At 33.6% G+C, this 19,187-nt stretch overlaps 1 protein-coding gene across 3 annotated transcripts in view; it reads left to right on the forward strand.

Moving 5' to 3' along the window:
• The first annotated feature begins 220 nt into the window (after positions 1-220).
• LOC136306236 (sulfotransferase 1 family member D1) overlaps positions 221-19,187 on the forward strand; it is a 40,376-nt gene continuing 21,409 nt past the window's right edge. The window contains exons 1-4 of one of the 3 annotated variants that reach the window (XM_066232618.1): positions 267-379; positions 12,566-12,691; positions 15,268-15,425; positions 19,039-19,164. In XM_066232618.1, coding sequence (XP_066088715.1) covers positions 15,278-15,425; positions 19,039-19,164 — 274 coding nt within the window. In that variant the 5' untranslated portion in view covers positions 267-379; positions 12,566-12,691; positions 15,268-15,277. Of the gene's footprint in view, positions 380-12,565; positions 12,692-15,047; positions 15,169-15,267; positions 15,426-19,038; positions 19,165-19,187 lie in introns of those variants that run through there. The other 2 variants (XM_066232617.1, XM_066232619.1) reach the window with 2 other exon arrangements.

Below are 19,187 nucleotides of genomic sequence, written 5' to 3' on the forward strand. Positions count from 1 at the left end.
AGCCATCTGTGTTTTGTTTGGCTTTTACAGTTGAAACCAGAAGCAAAAGTAAAAGTAAACGTAAAAAGCCTTCATTTACTATATTAATTATTTGATGGCAGTTAATTCTAGAGGCTTTCCATGGGCTCTTTGTTTCATTCTGTTTCCTCCCACAAGAAACAGCAAAAAGCCTTCCCTAAAACCTTTAATGTTTAAAACAGCCATAGACTTTGAACAGTTTAATCATTAATTTGATATCGCTCTACAGACTTTGTCTTTTGCTTTCTTAATGCATAAAACAGATTATCTTGGTTGACTGAAACACCGTGGAGTAAAACATCCATTAACGAACTACTCTAGAAACAAAATTGGACATCCAGCTCCTCAAGACAAGTACCTGGTAAGTGATTTACCAATTCTTTTAACATGCCCATGTTTTGTATAAAGCTCAAATCACAATTGAAAGATTAGAGAATGCAAAATAGAAAATTCTCTTATGAGTGGTTTACCTTAAAAAGGGAATTGTTTGAGAATTATTAGATCAAGATTTCTTATCATAAATAGACAGGATTATTTTTCATATTTAAAATTGTGTTGAGGTCGTGTACACTATAAATTTCAAGTTTTTAAAACTAGACACCTTTTTAAAAGCTTAGAAGGTCTTCTACCTTCTCAGTATTTCTATTTAGTTTAAAGGAATATTCTTGTATGATCTGATGCTAGGATGAGTTCTTAAAAGTTTTATGTGTAGGAACATGAAAATCAGATCTCACCAAAAGTAGTGTTCAGAAGTCTGCTTTTGTGCGCTTTTCAAAATTCCCTAAAACAATGTATTGTGCAGATGCTAGATAAATGCATTTTCCACTGATGAATGCTTTATTTCCTATTTCAAAACTATTTTGTCTATATGGAATATTTTTCACTAAAATATGTATTCAAACCTTTTAATCATTAAATCAGAGAACCACTATTAATTACTTCCTCAAGGATTTTGAAACAAGATTTGAGCTTTTTTTCCCCCCCCATGCAGTCTCCAGCTGTCACTTTCATGAATAACTGCTTCAAGGTAGTCTTGTTTATATCTCTTTGTATTTTCCCTTGAGTGTATTATCAAAACAATATTCTAAGAACACATCAGTACAGAAAGCTCTGATAAATAAAAAGTCATGAAATATGATTATTTTATTATAATAATAAAGATACTTAACATATAACAACAAATAAAAATTAACTTAATATATTTTAAACTTAAATATTTTAAATTAAAATTCTGCTAAGTCAGTATGTCAATATTTAGGTTAATGCCTGTGACCAGTCAATATAATTTTTCTCCCAATAGATAAATACTTCACAATTACTGTCATTATTTTTTTAAATCTCACTGTTTTCCTCAGATACATGAAAATTTAAATATTTGAAATTTATAAGTCAGTGTTCTGAAAATGTTCCAAAGTTATATATATTTTTAAATGATTTGTAGATGTGTTAGCTATCAACATGTTTAAAGCCATACTGGACTTTAAAATCATTACATATTCCATTTAAAATTCAGATTATATTATATATAGTTGGATACTTATGCTGTCATACCATATTTAAATTTCCCAGATAAACTAAAAGAAGTTTTTATGTGATATAAAAAAGTACATTTTGGGTCACTGGTCCCATTAAATATTTTATGGTGGCCCACAGAATTAAAAGAGTATTTTTTAATGTCAATTCAATTCTTTGTTCTCTCTAGAATGTTATCAAATTTAATATTTGTTCATTGTATCACAGAGCAATGCTCCCTTTGGTTCTGAAACTTGATACAAGTAACATTGAAAGAGTCTTTGAAACTGAGTTCAAAAGTTAGTAAAAGATAGCTTTCAAAAGTCTTTATAAATCTGTTCATCTAAAAAACACAAGTGAGTTGAAGCAGGTAGTTATCACTTCCATGAAGAATTGAAAAGCAGCTTTATTAAGCTTCACAATGTACGCATCTCATCCCATCTTATCTCACCACATCCTGAGAATAGATTTTAAAGAGTAAGAAGAGTGGAGATAACATTAATCCTTTATAGAGAAGAGAAACTGATTGTTAGGGAAAAGCTTTGGTGATCAGCGATATGACACCAGAGATCTCTAGGTATGATTCAGCTCACATTGGATCACTTTGCCCTTGGAAACATGGCATTAAAACTAACCCTCACTCTAGTTTTCTCAAGTTACCAAACTTAACAATGAATGATTTTGCTTTACATAAATACCACAATTTCTGAAAGACTCTGCATTTTGTCTCTTATCCTCAAAAGAAATTCATTCTATAAAAGTTACTGTACTCATAGAAGTTTAAGATGGACAAGGAAGAAGAAAACATATTCTATAAAAGAATAATAAAATACCTCTAAAAATAATCTTATCTTGGTTTAAAATCAAAACTGAATAAATATACTCATATATGCATATGTGTATATATATATGTATCCATACATATATATATAAATTTATTTATTTATTTATTTATTTATTTATTTATTTATTTTGCATTTTTCCAAAGCTGGAAATGGGGATGCAGTCAGACAGACTCCTGCATGCGCCCAACCGGGATCCACCCGGCATGCCCACCAGGGGGTGATGCTCTGCCCCTCTGGGGCATCGCTCTGTTGCATCCAGAGCCATCCTAGCACCTGAGGCAGAGGCCACAGAGCCATCCTCAGTGCCTGGGCCATCTTTGCTCCAATGGAGCCTTGGCTGTGGGAGGGGAAGAGAGAGACAGAGAGGAAGGAGAGGGGGAGGCGTGGAGAAGCAGATGGGTGCTTCTCCTGTGTGCCCTGGCTGGGAATCGAACCTGGGACTCCTGCACGCCAGGCTGATGCTCTACCACTGAGCCAACTGGCCAGGACCTATATATAAAATTTTTTAAAGTTTGAGTTAAAAAACAGATAACAGATATAGGGAAAAGAGGCAACAACATAAGATAGAATCAAAACAAAAGGGGTTAAGTGGAAAAAGGTGAATCTATAATAATAAATATTATATTACATAATAAAGGCAAAATAGTAAAAATTTTATTCTTTAAAGAGTATATGTTCAAAGTAAAAACAAAAATTCATATAATACATGTTAAAATTTTTGGGAGAAATTAGAAACAAGCAGAGGAATATCTTACACAATAATAATATATTTAACAGATTAAATTTTAAAACATTTTAAAGGTTTAAAATATATTAATATTGACAAACTTACAGCAAACATCATACTCAATGGGCAAAACCCAATACCACTTCACTTAAGATCAGAAACTAGACAGTGATATTGACTTTCCCTACTCTTACTCAACATAGTACTGGAAGTCCTTCCCACAGCAATCAGACAAGAAGAAATAAATTGGAAAAAGAAGTAAAACCATCATTATTTGCAGATGACATGATGCTGTACATATAGAACCCTAAAGACTCTACCAAAAAACTATAAGTGAATTCAGTAAAGTAGCAGAATACAAAGTAAATATCCAGAAATCAGTTGCATTTTTACCCTTTGAGTAGTATGAACATTCATGTATGACCTCATGCCTCCTGATCATCCAGAATATGATCAATTTATTTTCATAATGTGTAAGGCAACATTAAAAAAAGGTAAATGTATGTTCTTCTTGTTTTCATAATTTTGTTATCAAACAAACATGATTTTAAGTTAATAAAACGGGAACTAATTTTATTTTTAAAAAAATCCTCACTCTCAAGGGTCAGCAAGCATGAAAAAAAACCTCACTAGTCAAAAGGTCAATACACTAATAACTATCAGAAAGGGAAACTAAAAAAAAAAAAAAATCCCATTTATAATTACCTCAAAAAATAAAAATAAAATACCTAATAAATTTAACCAAAAATGTAAATGACCTTACTCAAAAAATTATAAGACACTAAAGAAAGGAATTGAAGAAGATACAACTAACTGGAAGCATATATCATGTTCACGGACAAGAAGAATTAACATCATTAAAATGTCCATATCACCTAAAGCAATCTATAGATTCAATGCAATTCTTATTTCATAGAACTAGAACCAATATTCCAAAAATTTATATAGAAATGCAAAAAACCCCAAATATCCATAGCAACCTTGATAAAGAGCAAAGATGAAAGAATCATACTACCTGATATCAAACTAAACTAAAAGGCCATAGAATTCAAAACAGCATGTACAGATAACAGGATAGCAAATTCTAGAGGGAAGGGGGGAGGGTGTTAGAAGGAGGAGGGCAAAAAAGGTGTAATGGGGGACATGGGGGGTGGGGGTCAGGGTGTTATATTGAGTGAGATACTTGAATCCATGTTAACACAATAAATTCAAATTAATAAAAATTAAAAAATCACAGCAAGGTACTCACATAAAAAGACACATCAATTAAAGGAACAAAATAGAGAGCCAAGAAATAAACCCACTTTTTTTTTTTTTTTTTCTGAAGCTGGAAACGGGGAGAGACAGTCAGACAGACTCCCGCATGCGCCCGACCGGGATCCACCCGGCACGCCCACCAGGGGCGAGGCTCTGCCCACCAAGGGGTGATGCTCTGCCCCTCTGGGGCGTCGCTCTGCTGCGACCAGAGCCACTCTAGCGCCTGGGGCAGAGACCAAGGAGCCATCCCCAGCGCCTGGGCCATCTTTTGCTCCAATGGAGCCTTGGCTGCGAGAGGGGAAGAGAGAGACAGAGAGGAAGGAGGGGGAGGGGGTGGAGAAGCAAATGGGCGCTTCTCCTATGTGCCCTGGCCGGGAATCGAACCCGGGTCCCCCGCACGCCAGGCCGATGCTCTACCGCTGAGCCAACCGGCCAGGGCCTAAACCCACTTTTATAGACAATTATTATTTGACAAACCATCAAAAAATGAAAAGACAGCTCACTGATGGGCAGACATATCTGTCAATGATATCTCTGTAAAGGATTAATATACAAAATTTATAAAGAACTTATATAAAACTGAACACCAAAAAAATAAACAGTCCAACTAAAAAATGGGCAAAGGACCTGAATAGACACTACTCCAAAAAGGATATACAGATGAACAATAGACATGTAAAAAGATGCTCAATGTCATTAATCATTAGAGAAATGCAAATGAAAACCACAATGAGGTATCACTTCACATCTGTCAGAATTGTTATCATCAATAAATCAACAAACAACAAGTGTTGGCAAGGTTGTGGAGAAAAGGGAACACACTGTACACTGTTGGTGGCAAGGCAGATTGGTGTAATTACTGTGGAAAACAGTACAGAGTTTCCTCAAAAAATTAAAAACAGCATCATCTTATGACCCAGCAATTGCACTTCTGGGAATATAGCCAAAGAAACCTGAAACATTATTTTGAAAGAAAGGCAGGTTGCAAGGTGAGGTGAAAAGATGAAGGGACTAAGCAAAAAAAAATAATAAATAAATAAAAAGAAAAAAAGAAAAGAAAAAATAAAAGAAAGAAAGAAGGAAGGAAGGAAAAATTCAAAGACTCAGACAACATTATGTTGATTACTACAGGGAAATGGGGGTGGAGGGAGGAGGGAGGTAGAAGAAGTAAATGAGGGATAAATGGTAAATGGTGATGGAAAGACATTTGACTTTGGCTGGTGAACACATAATAAAATATGCAGATGAGGTATTATAAAATTGTACACCTGAAATATATAATTTTATTAACCAGTATGACCTTATTAAAGTCAATAAAAATGAAAAAAATAAAAAAAAATAAAAAAAGTTGTATAGGCATATATAAATGCCATATTTATGCTTATATTACCAATAACTGATACAACTTGCACCAAAATTATCATGTATTGGTACAAGAAAATCATCATCAAATCCAAAATATAAAATTTGTAATGCTTGCCTTCTCTAGACCAGCAAATGAACGTTGAAAATTTAATTAAAAATTGTTGCAAAGTGTGATTATTTAGAAAAACTAAAGCCAAACCAAATATATTTTCTTTAAAATAATCTGTTGGGTCAGCAGTCATCATATAATTAAACACAAATTATGTAGTAAAATAAAAACTGGAAATATTAAAATCTCGTGGGTTTGGCCGAAGTTGTGATTAGTTGCAAATTTCAAACCTTAAACACTTTCATATTGTGTGAAAAAATGTTTTTAAATTATTTAAGTAAAGAAGATAAAAAAGAATAGGCGGTTTCAGAACCCATATAACTGGTTATGACTTTTTACTTGATTATGTGTATTTTTTTGACTTTGAAAAATGCTCATAACTTCTCTAAGACTTAGTTGTGTTTTTTTCTTTAAGATAAGGATAAATAATATTTATCTCAAAAATTACTCTAAAGTTAAATATTATTATAGTTATTTTTGTTGTTAGTATTTATATTGACCTTTATTCTGAATCAAGCATTTTTCTAAGTACTGTGCTCATTTCATTCTCACAACAATTGAAAGTAATGGGACATAATTCCTATTTTATAGATGAGGACATTTTACAGAAGATTATTTAAAATCACACTTGATAGGTCCTTTTGAAAACTTAGTCCAATCCATAGTAGGTACTCCATAAATGTTTATTTCTCCATCTATCTACCCTTGCCTACTTTTGATTTTAGTAAAACAAGAAACTTTCACTGTCTTGCAACCAACTCTGCAGGATATTATCTATTTCTCAATCTCCTACTTAAATCTGCAGGTAAAATCATACAGTACTGTAGTGATAGGAAACCAAATCATTACAGAAAGCAGCAAAGACAAATTTCTGAAGGGAAAACACACACACACACACACAATTATATTTTCAATAGAGATACATATTTATTATCTTATTTCTAATATGTATATATTTTATTCGGGCTGACAAGCAAGGACCGTTATAAAGCAGAGTTGTTTATGCTTTTAGGAACTGAGATGATGATATCACCAATGTCTTCCATTGCTATGGTACTGGAAAGCTGTTTTTTGGATTGTATTAGGCCCTTGGGATCCTAAATTAACTATTTACCAACAAATACCTATGTTAAAAGACCCTAACAATGAAATACTGCCTAAGAGCAAATGACATCCAGTACTTCCAAACTCTGTACAATTATGTATTGTCTAAGGATAACAAAGAACAAGGTATATTTAACTAACGTTAGAATTTCTAAATGAGATGCAGGAGACAGATAAGTGAAGTGCAATTATCTCCTCTTAAAGGCTAAAGTTTCCAAGCACTTATAGGATTAATGATTTGCTCAGGACTGAATATAAGGCAGAGATTAAATATAAAAACTTAAACCCATTATTGTTTTTAGTGTGGGACTGAATGAAAGATAGAGGATAATAGTTCTCCAGGTGAAAGAGAATGCTTTTTTCTTCTGATTTGAGGCAGTGCTCTAATTAAAAAAAAAAAATTGTGCAACCTTTTACATTAGGATGTTATAAATGGTGATAATATGATCCTTTAAGTAGTACTTAAGCTAAATAGAGCAATTTTTACATGCCAGACAGCATGCTGCATCTTTATACACATTAAATTATTTCATTTATGAGATTATAATAATGACAATGACACAGTGACAGTGAGTCTTATGATTTTGGATACTGTTAAAAGAAACAATTCTGTGCTCAAAAAATAACAAGAACAACCCCTTGTCTCAAAGCTACATAGTTGGAAAGTTTTTGATATGTCTAACAGTGACCTTTCCAGCAACAAAGCCAAGTGCTTTTCACCATTAGGTTACATCCCAGGATGTGAAACCTGATTTTACATTTATAAGTATTTTGTAGTTGGGCAAGTTACATTAATTCTAAAAACATCTAATGATAAAATGTATCTCAAAACTATTTTAGGTAGAATTAGAAATATATGATATGGAAATTATAATGCCTATAAGTGTTCAACAAATATTAACCTGGACAGCCTATGCCTTAGTATTACTCAGTATTATTTTAGCCAGCTTAATTTGATTATGGAATATGAAGTAAGATTGTTTAGAAGATACAGATGGTAGGAAATGAATATAGCCTCATATCTAGGTATGCAGAGAACAAATAAAATGCAACAGTCAAAAACAAAGAAATTGAAACAATTATTTCAGGATAACTACCATAGGCCCCGTGAAAAGTACAAAATAGCATTTTATTACTTTTGAGTTTTTATAATTGAGAAGATTTTTTAAATGTCTTCTTGAAGTTTTTATAAAAATGAAGCAGTATCTTAATGGGATATTTCAGTGATAAAAAGAGTATTCCGTTCAACCGCTCATTCCTTTCTTTAGCTTTTACATAGTCAAAATGAAGCTAATAAAATCTGTTCTGGTTAGGTCAAGACTGTTAATACCAAAATATCACTTTCTAGGAGAATAATGTATTATCAGTTTAATATTCAACTTTTCTTAATGATTAAGGCAAATCATAACTTTAGGTACAATATTTCATTATTTTAAATCACCAGTGGGCATAAGACTCAATAGTTTCATTAAGGTAAATGTGTGTTAACATTGACTTTAACAACATGAAGGATATTAAAGTGTGTCCAAGTTCTACAGTTATCCTCTAGAGGAAGTTGTATTGCAAGGGACATGTTCAGAGAAGTAAACAAAAGATGCCTAAGTGACACAATCATCTTTTACAACATTTCCTGTGCTTTTTTTTTTACCAACTCAGTTTCTCTCATATTGTGTTGTTATACACCACTCAACGGTTTCATCCTTTTAATGATTTTTTGGCTCTGTTTCTTATCTTGAGGATATATATTCATTAAAGCTCTCAGAAGTTTAAAGGTAAGTTAAATTTGACTGCATTTCTTCCATGAATACTTTTGGGTATTTTAGGAGTAATAATGTTAATTAAAAATATTGAACTCATGCAAAATTTAAATACACTGATGTGATTAGTTACTCTTTAATAGATGAGCTAAAATAACCAGATGTTGGCAGAAACAGCTATTCCAAAAGTTATAAGTTAAATTCAATTGAATTAAAATATCTTATTACACAGTTCTCACATATAAAACAAGGTTAAAAACATATAATTTGTTCCTTTAGAAATAATTCCAAATAAAATTTTATATTATCATCCTAAATATATGAATATCGAATGAAAAATATTACTAAAACAAATCATTAGTATGAACTAGACTTTCTAAAAGTCATTTCATGTGCATTGTAATAAATTAAATCTCCATATATTTATAAAGTACCTTACTATTACAAAGGAATATTGTTTCTTTTTATTTTTTCTACCTAGAATATGCTTTTGCATCTCTAAGTAACCAAATTTTATTGCCAAAATCAAATCACATACCATCTGTACCAGGTCTGACAACCACCTTGACATTTCTATTGTGTTGTCTGTATTGAAATTTATCTTTTCTGAGTTTATATTCAGAAGGAAGTATAGAAAAGTAATTAATATTGCTAACTCTGTTGTCAGACTCTCTGTGTTCAAATCCAGTCCTGACACTCACTGCTGATGTGACCTGGACAAGTTAGTTAAGCTTTCTTTATGTTAATTTTCCCTTTGATAAAATGGGGATAATAGAATTTAAATTAGAAAATTTTTATGAGGATTAAATAACAACACATGCACTAGAAAGGGGGGGCAGTGTATGTGTGTGTTTTAAATAATGATTTAAAATGTCAACTTTTTCTTGATTGGGTCTATGACCTACTGATACTTCTCAGTATATCCCTAACTATTAAGTTGTTAATTTAAATTATACTAGTAATATAAAATAAATCAATCCCTAATTATTCCACCTTGAGTATTAAGGAAGCTTCATTTTGTTTCAATACACATTTATTAACTTCAATAATAATGGCCTCCTGGGACAAGGAACTTAAGTTCTAATCAAGAAATCAGACATTGTAAACTGATAACAATACAGTAAGAATGAATAAAGAGATATCAGTATAGTCAAGATATGAAAATGGAGAAGAGAGGGTAACTACTTTTGTTTTGAGGTTAAGAAGAAGATTTTTCAGAGGATATGTAATTTGTACAAGATTTTGAGAAACAAGCAGGATTCTTCCAGATAGCCAAAAGAAGAGTATCAGCTCAAAGACAGAAGCATGCTGTTGCAAGAGTGAGATGTGAAGGGGTGCATGCTTTTTTTTTAATTGTCTTGTGCTAGAGGCTAAAGTCTAAGTATGAGATAAACAGAGAAAGAGTCAGAGAAGTTTAAAGTTTAAAAACCATGGTGAAGCTCTTTAAACTTTACCCTTTCAACAAAGCGGTTTTGTTCAGGTTTGCTCAGGTTTTAGAGATATATTGCTGAAGTTGGCAGGGAGAAGAGAGAAAATGAGCTTGGAGATAAAGGGACTAATTTTAAGATCATTTTGCTATAGTACAGGGTTTACAGTGATAAGGACATAAATTAAGGCATACCTGTATTTTTCTGAGTAATAATAATAATTATAGTATTACTAATGGTTACCTTTATCAAATATACACCACGTTTTATCAATATACATGTTACATCCATCATTTTATTTCTCTATCATAATGGCTGCATTAAGTTAGTAAATCATTACTTGCATTTTAAAATTAGAAAATTGAATTCCAGAGTTACATTGGTAGGGAATGACAGATTTAGCATATTAATTATAAATCTAGAGACCCTATGGTCTTAACTACTCAGCTAGTTCAAGAAGAAAAGTTGCTTTTCCCAGGGACACTTGAAAAAAGAATCTGATGTGTATGTGAGTCGATTGGATTTGGGAAAATCAATGAGAAGACAGAATCTAAAATGACTTTCAGATATTTCTGACTTGAGTGGTGAGGTGAATGTGGTATCACCCAATTATATATACATAGGAACTCTATGACAAAAACTTTTTACTGAAGAGCAAGGTTTCTGAGTTAAATGTTTCATTATTAAATTTGAGATGTCTAAAGCACATCTGGGAAAATATAGGCAGTAGCAGTTGTTTATATAGGTCTCAAACTCAGAATAAGCTAATGATAAATTTACTTTTAACAAGTGGTTGTTAAAACCATGGAAAAGATAAGAGAGTCAAGTAGGTTCTTTGGGACTACAAAGAAAAAAATAACAATTCTGTCCTAAATATATCTTTAGGAAACTGAGAATTAAAGATATAGAAGATCAATCAGAATGTGGTAACATTCAAGAGAACTTCAGAAGAATAAGTGGTTAAAAATATAAACATATAAGTGAAATAAAATGTGGACTTATTACATTATGTTTGAACATTGCAAGAACATTAGCAAGTAATGAGAATTATATATGTTTACACTCATCCTTTCTTAGCCTTTTCACAGATTTCCATATTAGTTTGATCATGTTATTCTTGTTTAAAATCTTAAATAACCCTCCATTTCCTCATTAATGATAAACTGTGGAGCACAACATTCAGAGCCGTCCACAATAGGGACAATTTTCCAGCCATGCCTTTCATTACCCCCCACACAGCAAATGTTATGTAGGCAAAGGCTTTTCTGTCTTTTGCCTGGTCAACTGTTGGCACATAGTTGATACAATTGATATTGTTGAAGGAATCAATAAATGCATGAGATATTCTTCTGAAAATAAGAAAACTTTCAGTCAGCATGATCCACTCACCTTCTTCTAAATTTCACATACATTTCTTCTCCTTTATGTTTATGCATTATGCACTTTCATAAATAATCATAACATCTATTCTTGTCAAACTCTTATACCGGAACCCAAATGCTATTACTATTCTCCAGGTCTTTTTTTTTTTTTTTTTTTTACAGAGGCAGAGATAGACAGGGACAGACAGACAGGAACAGAGAGAGATGAGAAGCATCAATCATCAGTTTCTCGTTGTGCGTTGCAACTTCTTAGTTGTTCATTGATTGCTTTCTCACATGTGCCTTGACCGTGGGCCTTCAGCAGACCGAGTAACCCCCTGCTGGAGCCAGCAACCTTGGGTCCAAGCTGGTGAGCTGTTTGCTCAAACCAGATGAGTCTGCGCTCAAGCTGGCGACCTCGGGGTCTCGAACCTGGGTCCTTCTGCATCCCAGTCTGATGCTCTATCCACTGCGCCACCACCTGGTCAGGCTCTCCAGATCTTTCTTAATAGCTCCAATCAGATGCCATTCTTTTTTGAATAGCAATCAAAGATTCTATTTTAGGATACTTATATTTATTTAGCTTTGGTATATAAACATTTTTATCTTCAAGAATTTATTAATATAAGAATTTATTTTAAAAAGTAATATTTTAATCGACTATCCAAAGGATGTGGAGATGTTTTCTCTAAATCTATATACTCTGATTGACCAATATCACCCTGTTAAATTTAATTGTCTAAATAAAAGAACTTAAAAAATATCTGTGCATGTATTAGTGCATTGCATATAGTAGGTACTTCAAGAACTATTGACTATAATACATATAAAATATTTTAAAGCTTGTAATAAAGTCAATGTATTGATATATAACTTCAATGTAAATTTACCATGAAAAATAATCTGATTCATTTCAGTGTATTTCATCTATTGGGTTTAGATGTTTTAGTGTCATAACATAGACCATAACCTAATTCCCATGGTAGCCAACCCATGATTCAGTATCCAAAAATACAAATTTATAGAAAGATAGATTTGGAAGTGCTTTCAGAGTTAATACATTTTAATTTTCTCATTTTATAGATGAGAAATGTAAGGTCATAGAGGTGAGCTGAAATACATATCATTCTATAAGAAAACTATGTCCACATGGGGAGTGCAAATATGGCTAACCAGAGAGATGAAGTAAAGCCAGCTTCAACTGTGCAGGCAAGAAACGTTTCTGTTTCTACCATACTTTTGAGATAATATATTGGGTAAAGATACTATATTGAGTAACAATATAAAGTATGTAACTTAAAATATATTTATTTGACATATACATATTTTAGACTGTCAGAAGCTATGTCTATCATTTAGAAGAGCAAATCTCATTTTAGAAAATTATTTTTCATTTCTCATAACTTAATTATCTTTAAATTAGCACAAGATATGTTAGAACTCAGAGTGAGTGGTTTTATGTTGCGGTAGTGTGTTTTCTAAAGAATTTTAGTTAAGTTAGGGCCTAAATAACAGAGTGGGAAAAGCAGGTTTGGTTGCATGGGAATGACCTCAGTTTTAAACATTTTGAATTTACAAAACAGTTGACACATAAAGATTGGTGTCAGGTAAGTCTTTGTCAGGCTGGTAATATTGACACTATATGTATAAATCAGCAATATAGATTGTGTTTAAAATTTTGAATTGGATGAAATTCCTGAAGGAAAATTCATAGAGTACATAAAAATCCTGAAGCTACATGTGAGGCTTATCAGTTTTATGATATGGATATTCCATTCATTTATCTATCCTTTATGTATGAATTACAGTTATCATTTTTTCCTTATCATTTAACTCTTCATTCTTTACAATGTTTTTTTTTCTTGATACTTATCTTTGTTAATATCTATTCTTTATCAAATTCCACATTGACTGTAAGCTCTCTAAGAGTAAGTATTTTGTCTTAGAATTTTCCTGTACTATCCATAATATGTTCAGCTACACTGGAGTAAAAAAAAGAAAAAAGAAAAGCAAAAAGAAAGAAAAATAACCCTACAAACAACATTAACAAATCAATGGATTAACATAATAAAGAATTATTTTTACCTGTCACTGTCTGAAGAAACGTGAAGACTGTGACAGGTAAAATAGCCAACTGAACACAGAAACTACAAGGGCTCCAAGGCATTGGAGAGCAGACTGGGGGGTAGAGAAAAGGTTTTACATCACCCACAGCCCAGCAGCCAGAACTCAGTCCTTGCTCCCAAATTAATTTCAATGGAAAGTGAAAAATACAGCCTTTGTGCTCAGAAAGACATGAAGGTGTGGTACATATGCAGCACTTTCTGTCCCAGCACCTGCTCTATCATCAGTGCCCAGCATACTGTCTGGTACCCGGTAGCTCCCAGCAAATACTATTAAATACATATGTCAGGATTTGTTATTTAGAAAAAGGAAAGGGGAAGAAGCAACCTCTGTGAACTTTCTGAATTCTTATGCTTTCTTTTCACAGGCAGATATCCATGAAATTGATAAATTAACAGGAAATAGTAATATTTTAATACAATTAACTCATAGTGTAATGCTGTCTTAAATTTACTTTTGAGTTATAACAAACACTAGAATCAACTTAGTTCCTACTGGTAGTGAAACTTTATGGTATTTATAAAGCCCAATATTTTTGGTAAAAGTGAAAAAAACCAAAAACAAACTAATACAACCAGTATCTAATTAATATACGCCTCCCCCAGTGACACCCAGGAACATCCCAGAAGCAGTAGTACCCTGCAACTTCATAGCACTTTAAAATAAAAAGTATTTCATTAGATAGGATAAGGGTCGAGTAGGAAAGACCTTAAAAAATAAAAAAAAAGAAGATAAGAAATTGCACATTGGAAAAGGTACAATTAAATTATGTTATTGACTATAGAGACTTCTGATTTTAATTACTGAAGGAATTTTCAGCAGTTACTAGAGGGTCTCAAGAAGTCTTTTAAATCTGAGATTGTCAGATTGTTTCATTTTTCTAGAACTGTAGAGAAAGAAAAATAACCACTCAGCTCGTGATAAATTGGGAAACAACATGTTTTGGAGTAGGACTGAGGGATATATTTCAAGGTTTTTCACTTTTTACATAGAACAGCTAAAGAAGAGTAGGAGTGCCTTCATTAGAGCCTTGCTCAGAATATAAGATGACATACATTGTCACTAATGTTAAAAAGTTTATCAGAGCAATGTAGTATTTCCAACGCTACACTTACATCGAGTTCTTCTAGACCCTCTCCATGCCTTATTCTGTGGTTTGTTTGTAGATAACTTAGAATGGTTTACCAGTCCAGCCAGTAATTTAAGGGAGGGAAGTACTAAGTTAGGCCACTCCTGTTTTATAGTTAAGACAATTCAGTGCAGTTATGGGGATTATTCAGATATTCCCATTGCAATGAATTGGCAGCACTGTGGTTAAGATACTTTCTTCTAACTCCAAAGTCCAATAACTTTATTATATATCCCACAAATCTCTGCCTGAGGAAAAGTTATATATAGCTCAACACACACACACAAAGAGTATTGATGATATGATCATATAAATGGCACACGGGAAAGAAATTGTGCAAGACCTCATTAGTTTTTATAATACTTTTTCTTTTGCTGCTGATTCATAATGCACAGTACCGTGACCTGAGGCTGCTTAGATCTAGAGGAAGGAAGTATTATTTTTTTTAAATAAAATTTCATTTATTTTTTAGTTTGATAAATATTATTAAAACAAAGACTTTTTAACCTGTGCCTCTTTGTACAAAATCTAGTCTCTTGAAAATGGACAACCAGCTGGATGTCTTCAGAAGAGAGTTAGTGGATGTTCAGGGTGTCCCTCTCTTTTGGAGCATTGCTGAGGAGTGGTCTCAGGTGGAGTCATTTGAAACCCGACCAGATGACCTTTTGATCGCCACCTACCCCAAATCTGGTAAGATCTTTTCATTTGTTTGAACAGTTGACCCTTGAACAACATGAGTTTGAACTGCATGGTTATAATTATTTACAAATTTAAAAGAGAAATAAATATACAGATGACCATCCATGTCTCTAGGTTGTGCATCAGCAAATTAAAACCAACCACAGATGGAAATTTATTTTTGATCCTGAGATGGGAATCTGTAGATGTAGAGGACTGACTGTATGCCTGAGACATGAGCATCCAGGGATCTTGGTATCTACAAGGATCCTGAAACCAACTTCTTGTGAATACAAAGAGGGATGTCTGTAGTGGAGATTTTGGGCAGTCAAAAGTTAGGGTAGGCAGCCCTAACCACCACATTGTTCAAGGGTCAACTGTGCTTGCTGATGAGCTATTGATCTATGTGTGTAAGCCCACTGATCGGCAGATCACTTGTCAGGGTACCACTATAACAGTTGCTGAGATAATTTTGTCTCAAATTAGACAAACTCACTTCCTATTATGAAAAGCTTGCAATTAAATGAAGGCTCTATCTGAAGAAAATTAATGCTGTTGTATGTTATTTTTAAGTTCAAATAAATATTATGAAAGTTGCACATACAAATTATTTTGGTACATAAAATATGAATATATAAATATTCTATACATTTTAATGTTTAAATATTTTCTTCATTTTAATATTTAAAAATATTTTGTGAAATATTATTACTTTAAATATGTTTTATAAACATATTTAGAAACACTTTGTTATAAATTTAAACAACTGCTGACTTTAATATACAGTCTCAGAAAAGAGAATTTAAGATGACTCGCTCAGAATCAATGACTTTTATTTCTTCATCTTTTTTTTTCTTTTTTTTTTTTTTGTATTTTTCTGAAGTTGGAAACGGGGAGGCAGACAGACTCCTGCATGCACTCTACTGGGATCCACCTGGCATGCCCACCAGGGGACGATGCTCTGCCCATCTGGGGCGTTGCTCTGTTGTGACCAGAGCCATTCTAGCGCCTGAGGCAGAGGCCATGAGGCCAACCTCAGCGCCTGGGCCAACTTTGCTCCAATGGAGCCTTGGTTGTGGGAGGGGAAGAGAGAGACAGAGAGGAAGGAGAGGGGGAGGGGTGGAGAAGCAGATGGGCGCTTCTTCTGTGTGCCCTGGCCGGGAATTGAACCCAGGACTCCTGCACGCCAGGCCAATGCTCTACCACTGAGCCAACCGGCCAGGGCCTATTTCTTCATCTTTTTATGACAGAGTCTTCCACTTTCCTCAGTGATAGATGTACAGACAAATATTAGAGAAGAGGCTCTCTTTCACCTTTTATCAAAGTAATCTACTTGAGCCCAGGATCAATCTAATTACTAAATTCTCTATTGTCAACTTTTTTTTATATTATTGCCTCATTTCTTAACAATAATAAGAAAAAGACATTTTTATATTATATGGTAAATATTAAAACCACTTCAAAGAAATATGTAACAAATCCTGGCAGGAAAGCTCTTAATTTCAGGGGATTCTACTGTGCCAACATTACAAACATTGCCTGGGAACAATGGGTCCTATCAGAAAGTAAACAAATGTATTATACAGATTTTTGTAGCTACTAAAATCAAGCTTGTTTTGGCAAAAGCTTATTTTTCTTTCTTTTCTTACTACTTGCATTGTTCTTTGAGTAGCTCCTTACACCAAATTATTTAGGATCAAAACTACTTTGCATTTTCTTGTTGAGACACAAGTTTAGAAAAGAGAGGGCAATCTCTGGGAATGTACATGCTCTTTTGTTTTTGCTATTTTGATATATTTACAGATAGGAAATGATTAAAATAATCTTTGGAAGATATCATTATACAAATGTTTTATCTACAAAGGTGCTCTTTGAAGTTGAATTTTTTTCTGACATACTAAATGTTAGATAGGTAGATGACTACACATAAATTAATCATGTGCTCTCTTTGGTCACTATTTTCTTTTATTTTGTTCCAAGTTAATTAACTCTTTATATAAGCTAAACCATGGTTTTTCTTTTTCTTTTCAAAACTCATGGGTAATAAACATTTTCAATTTAAAGCGTATCTAAACTGGCATTTTTTGGGGGTCAGATTTCAAGGGCCACAATTTTAATCACCCATTGATAGATAATAAAATGTGTTATATTTAGGTCTTTTTTTGGTTGTTGTTCTATGAATCATTGCTTAAGCTGAATGAAGCCAGATCAGGCAAAAAATTATTCAAGTATAATATTGATTTGACCCATCTTCTTCTTAACACTGTAACTGAATTAGAAGTATGGAGATGAGAGTCTTGTACTCATGATTTAGAAAAAAGGAGTAAATAAAAATGAGGCCCAGCCCTGGCCAGTTGGCTCAGTGGTAGAGCATCGGCCTGGCGTGAGGGAGACCCGGGTTCGATTCCCGGCCAGGGCACATAGGAGAAGCGCCCATTTGCTTCTCCACCCCCCCCTCCTTCCTCTCTGTCTCTCTCTTCCCCTCCCGCAGCCAAGGCTCCATTGGAGCAAAAGATGGCCCCGGGCGCTGGGGAGCTCCTTGGCCTCTGCCCTAGGCGCTAGAGTGGCTCTGGTCGCGGCAGAGCGACACCCCGGAGGGGCAGAGCATCGCCCCCTGGTGGGCAGAGTGTCGCCCCTGGTGGGCGTGTTGGGTGAATCCTGGTCGGGCGCATGCGGGAGTCTGTCTGACTGTCTCTCCCCGTTTCCAGCTTCAGAAAAATACAAAAATAATAATAATAATAAGGCCCAAAGTACTCTAATATCTGAAACCAATTCAAAGGTGTCTTCATGTGCAGATCATTCTTCAAAAATTTTGCTGTTTGCATAGACTAATTATGTAATTAATTTTTTTAGTTTTCACTCATGATTATTCAATTTAGATACTGTCATACACATTTGGTAATGAGAAAGAAGATGGGAACAGTTAAAAATATATTTTCCTCCTATGTCTTATAATCACTTTTTTAACAGTACGTTAATAATCTGATCATCCAGTGACAGGAAATTAAGTAGACCATATGCTCAGGTACATTAGATCCATTTCTCAAAGGCTGTTAAAACACAATTTTGTAAAGATCAGAGTGGCTTGATCCACTGTTCTCTAACAGGATATATTGTCTTTGATTTGTTAGTGACACACTGGTCACCACAGATAACATCACAAAGTTCTCTTTGTTTCCCTTCACCCCTTTGTTTCTCTTCACTCCTCCACCAAATGTTGAACATTTTTACCCCAAGTACCCTTCAGTCCCAAATAATAATAGCTTTTTGAGATTAATAGAAAATTTAAAAAATGGTATTCAGACTCATTTATATTATTGGCTGCTCCCCTCATCTCTCCCACACAGAAAGGTGAGCTATCATTACTTACATAATGTCTCTTTTATACCTTATATTTTACTTCCTTTTCAAGTTTTATGTTTATGATGGTTTTAATTAAATTTTACACACAAACACAGTACTCAAGACATATAAGGATGTCTACTGGGAAAATGAAGAAAAGAGAAAAAGAATGAATACAGAGAGCATACTTTTGTTTTTACTGTTACACAGCTTCTTGTGACCCTCTCACACTTTTTTGACAGAAAAGTTTAGAATTCTTTCTATTCTTTTTTTTTCCCCTCAGGAACAACCTGGGTCAGTGAAATACTGGACTTGATCTATAACAATGGGGATGCAGAGAAGTGTAAACGGGATGCGATATACAACCGAGTGCCGTTCATGGAACTTATAATTCCTGGAATCGCAAATGGTATTTTCTCTTAATGTTTCTTT

The sequence above is a fragment of the Saccopteryx bilineata genome, chromosome 5, assembly GCF_036850765.1.
Source record: "Saccopteryx bilineata isolate mSacBil1 chromosome 5, mSacBil1_pri_phased_curated, whole genome shotgun sequence".
NCBI lineage: Eukaryota > Metazoa > Chordata > Mammalia > Chiroptera > Emballonuridae > Saccopteryx > Saccopteryx bilineata.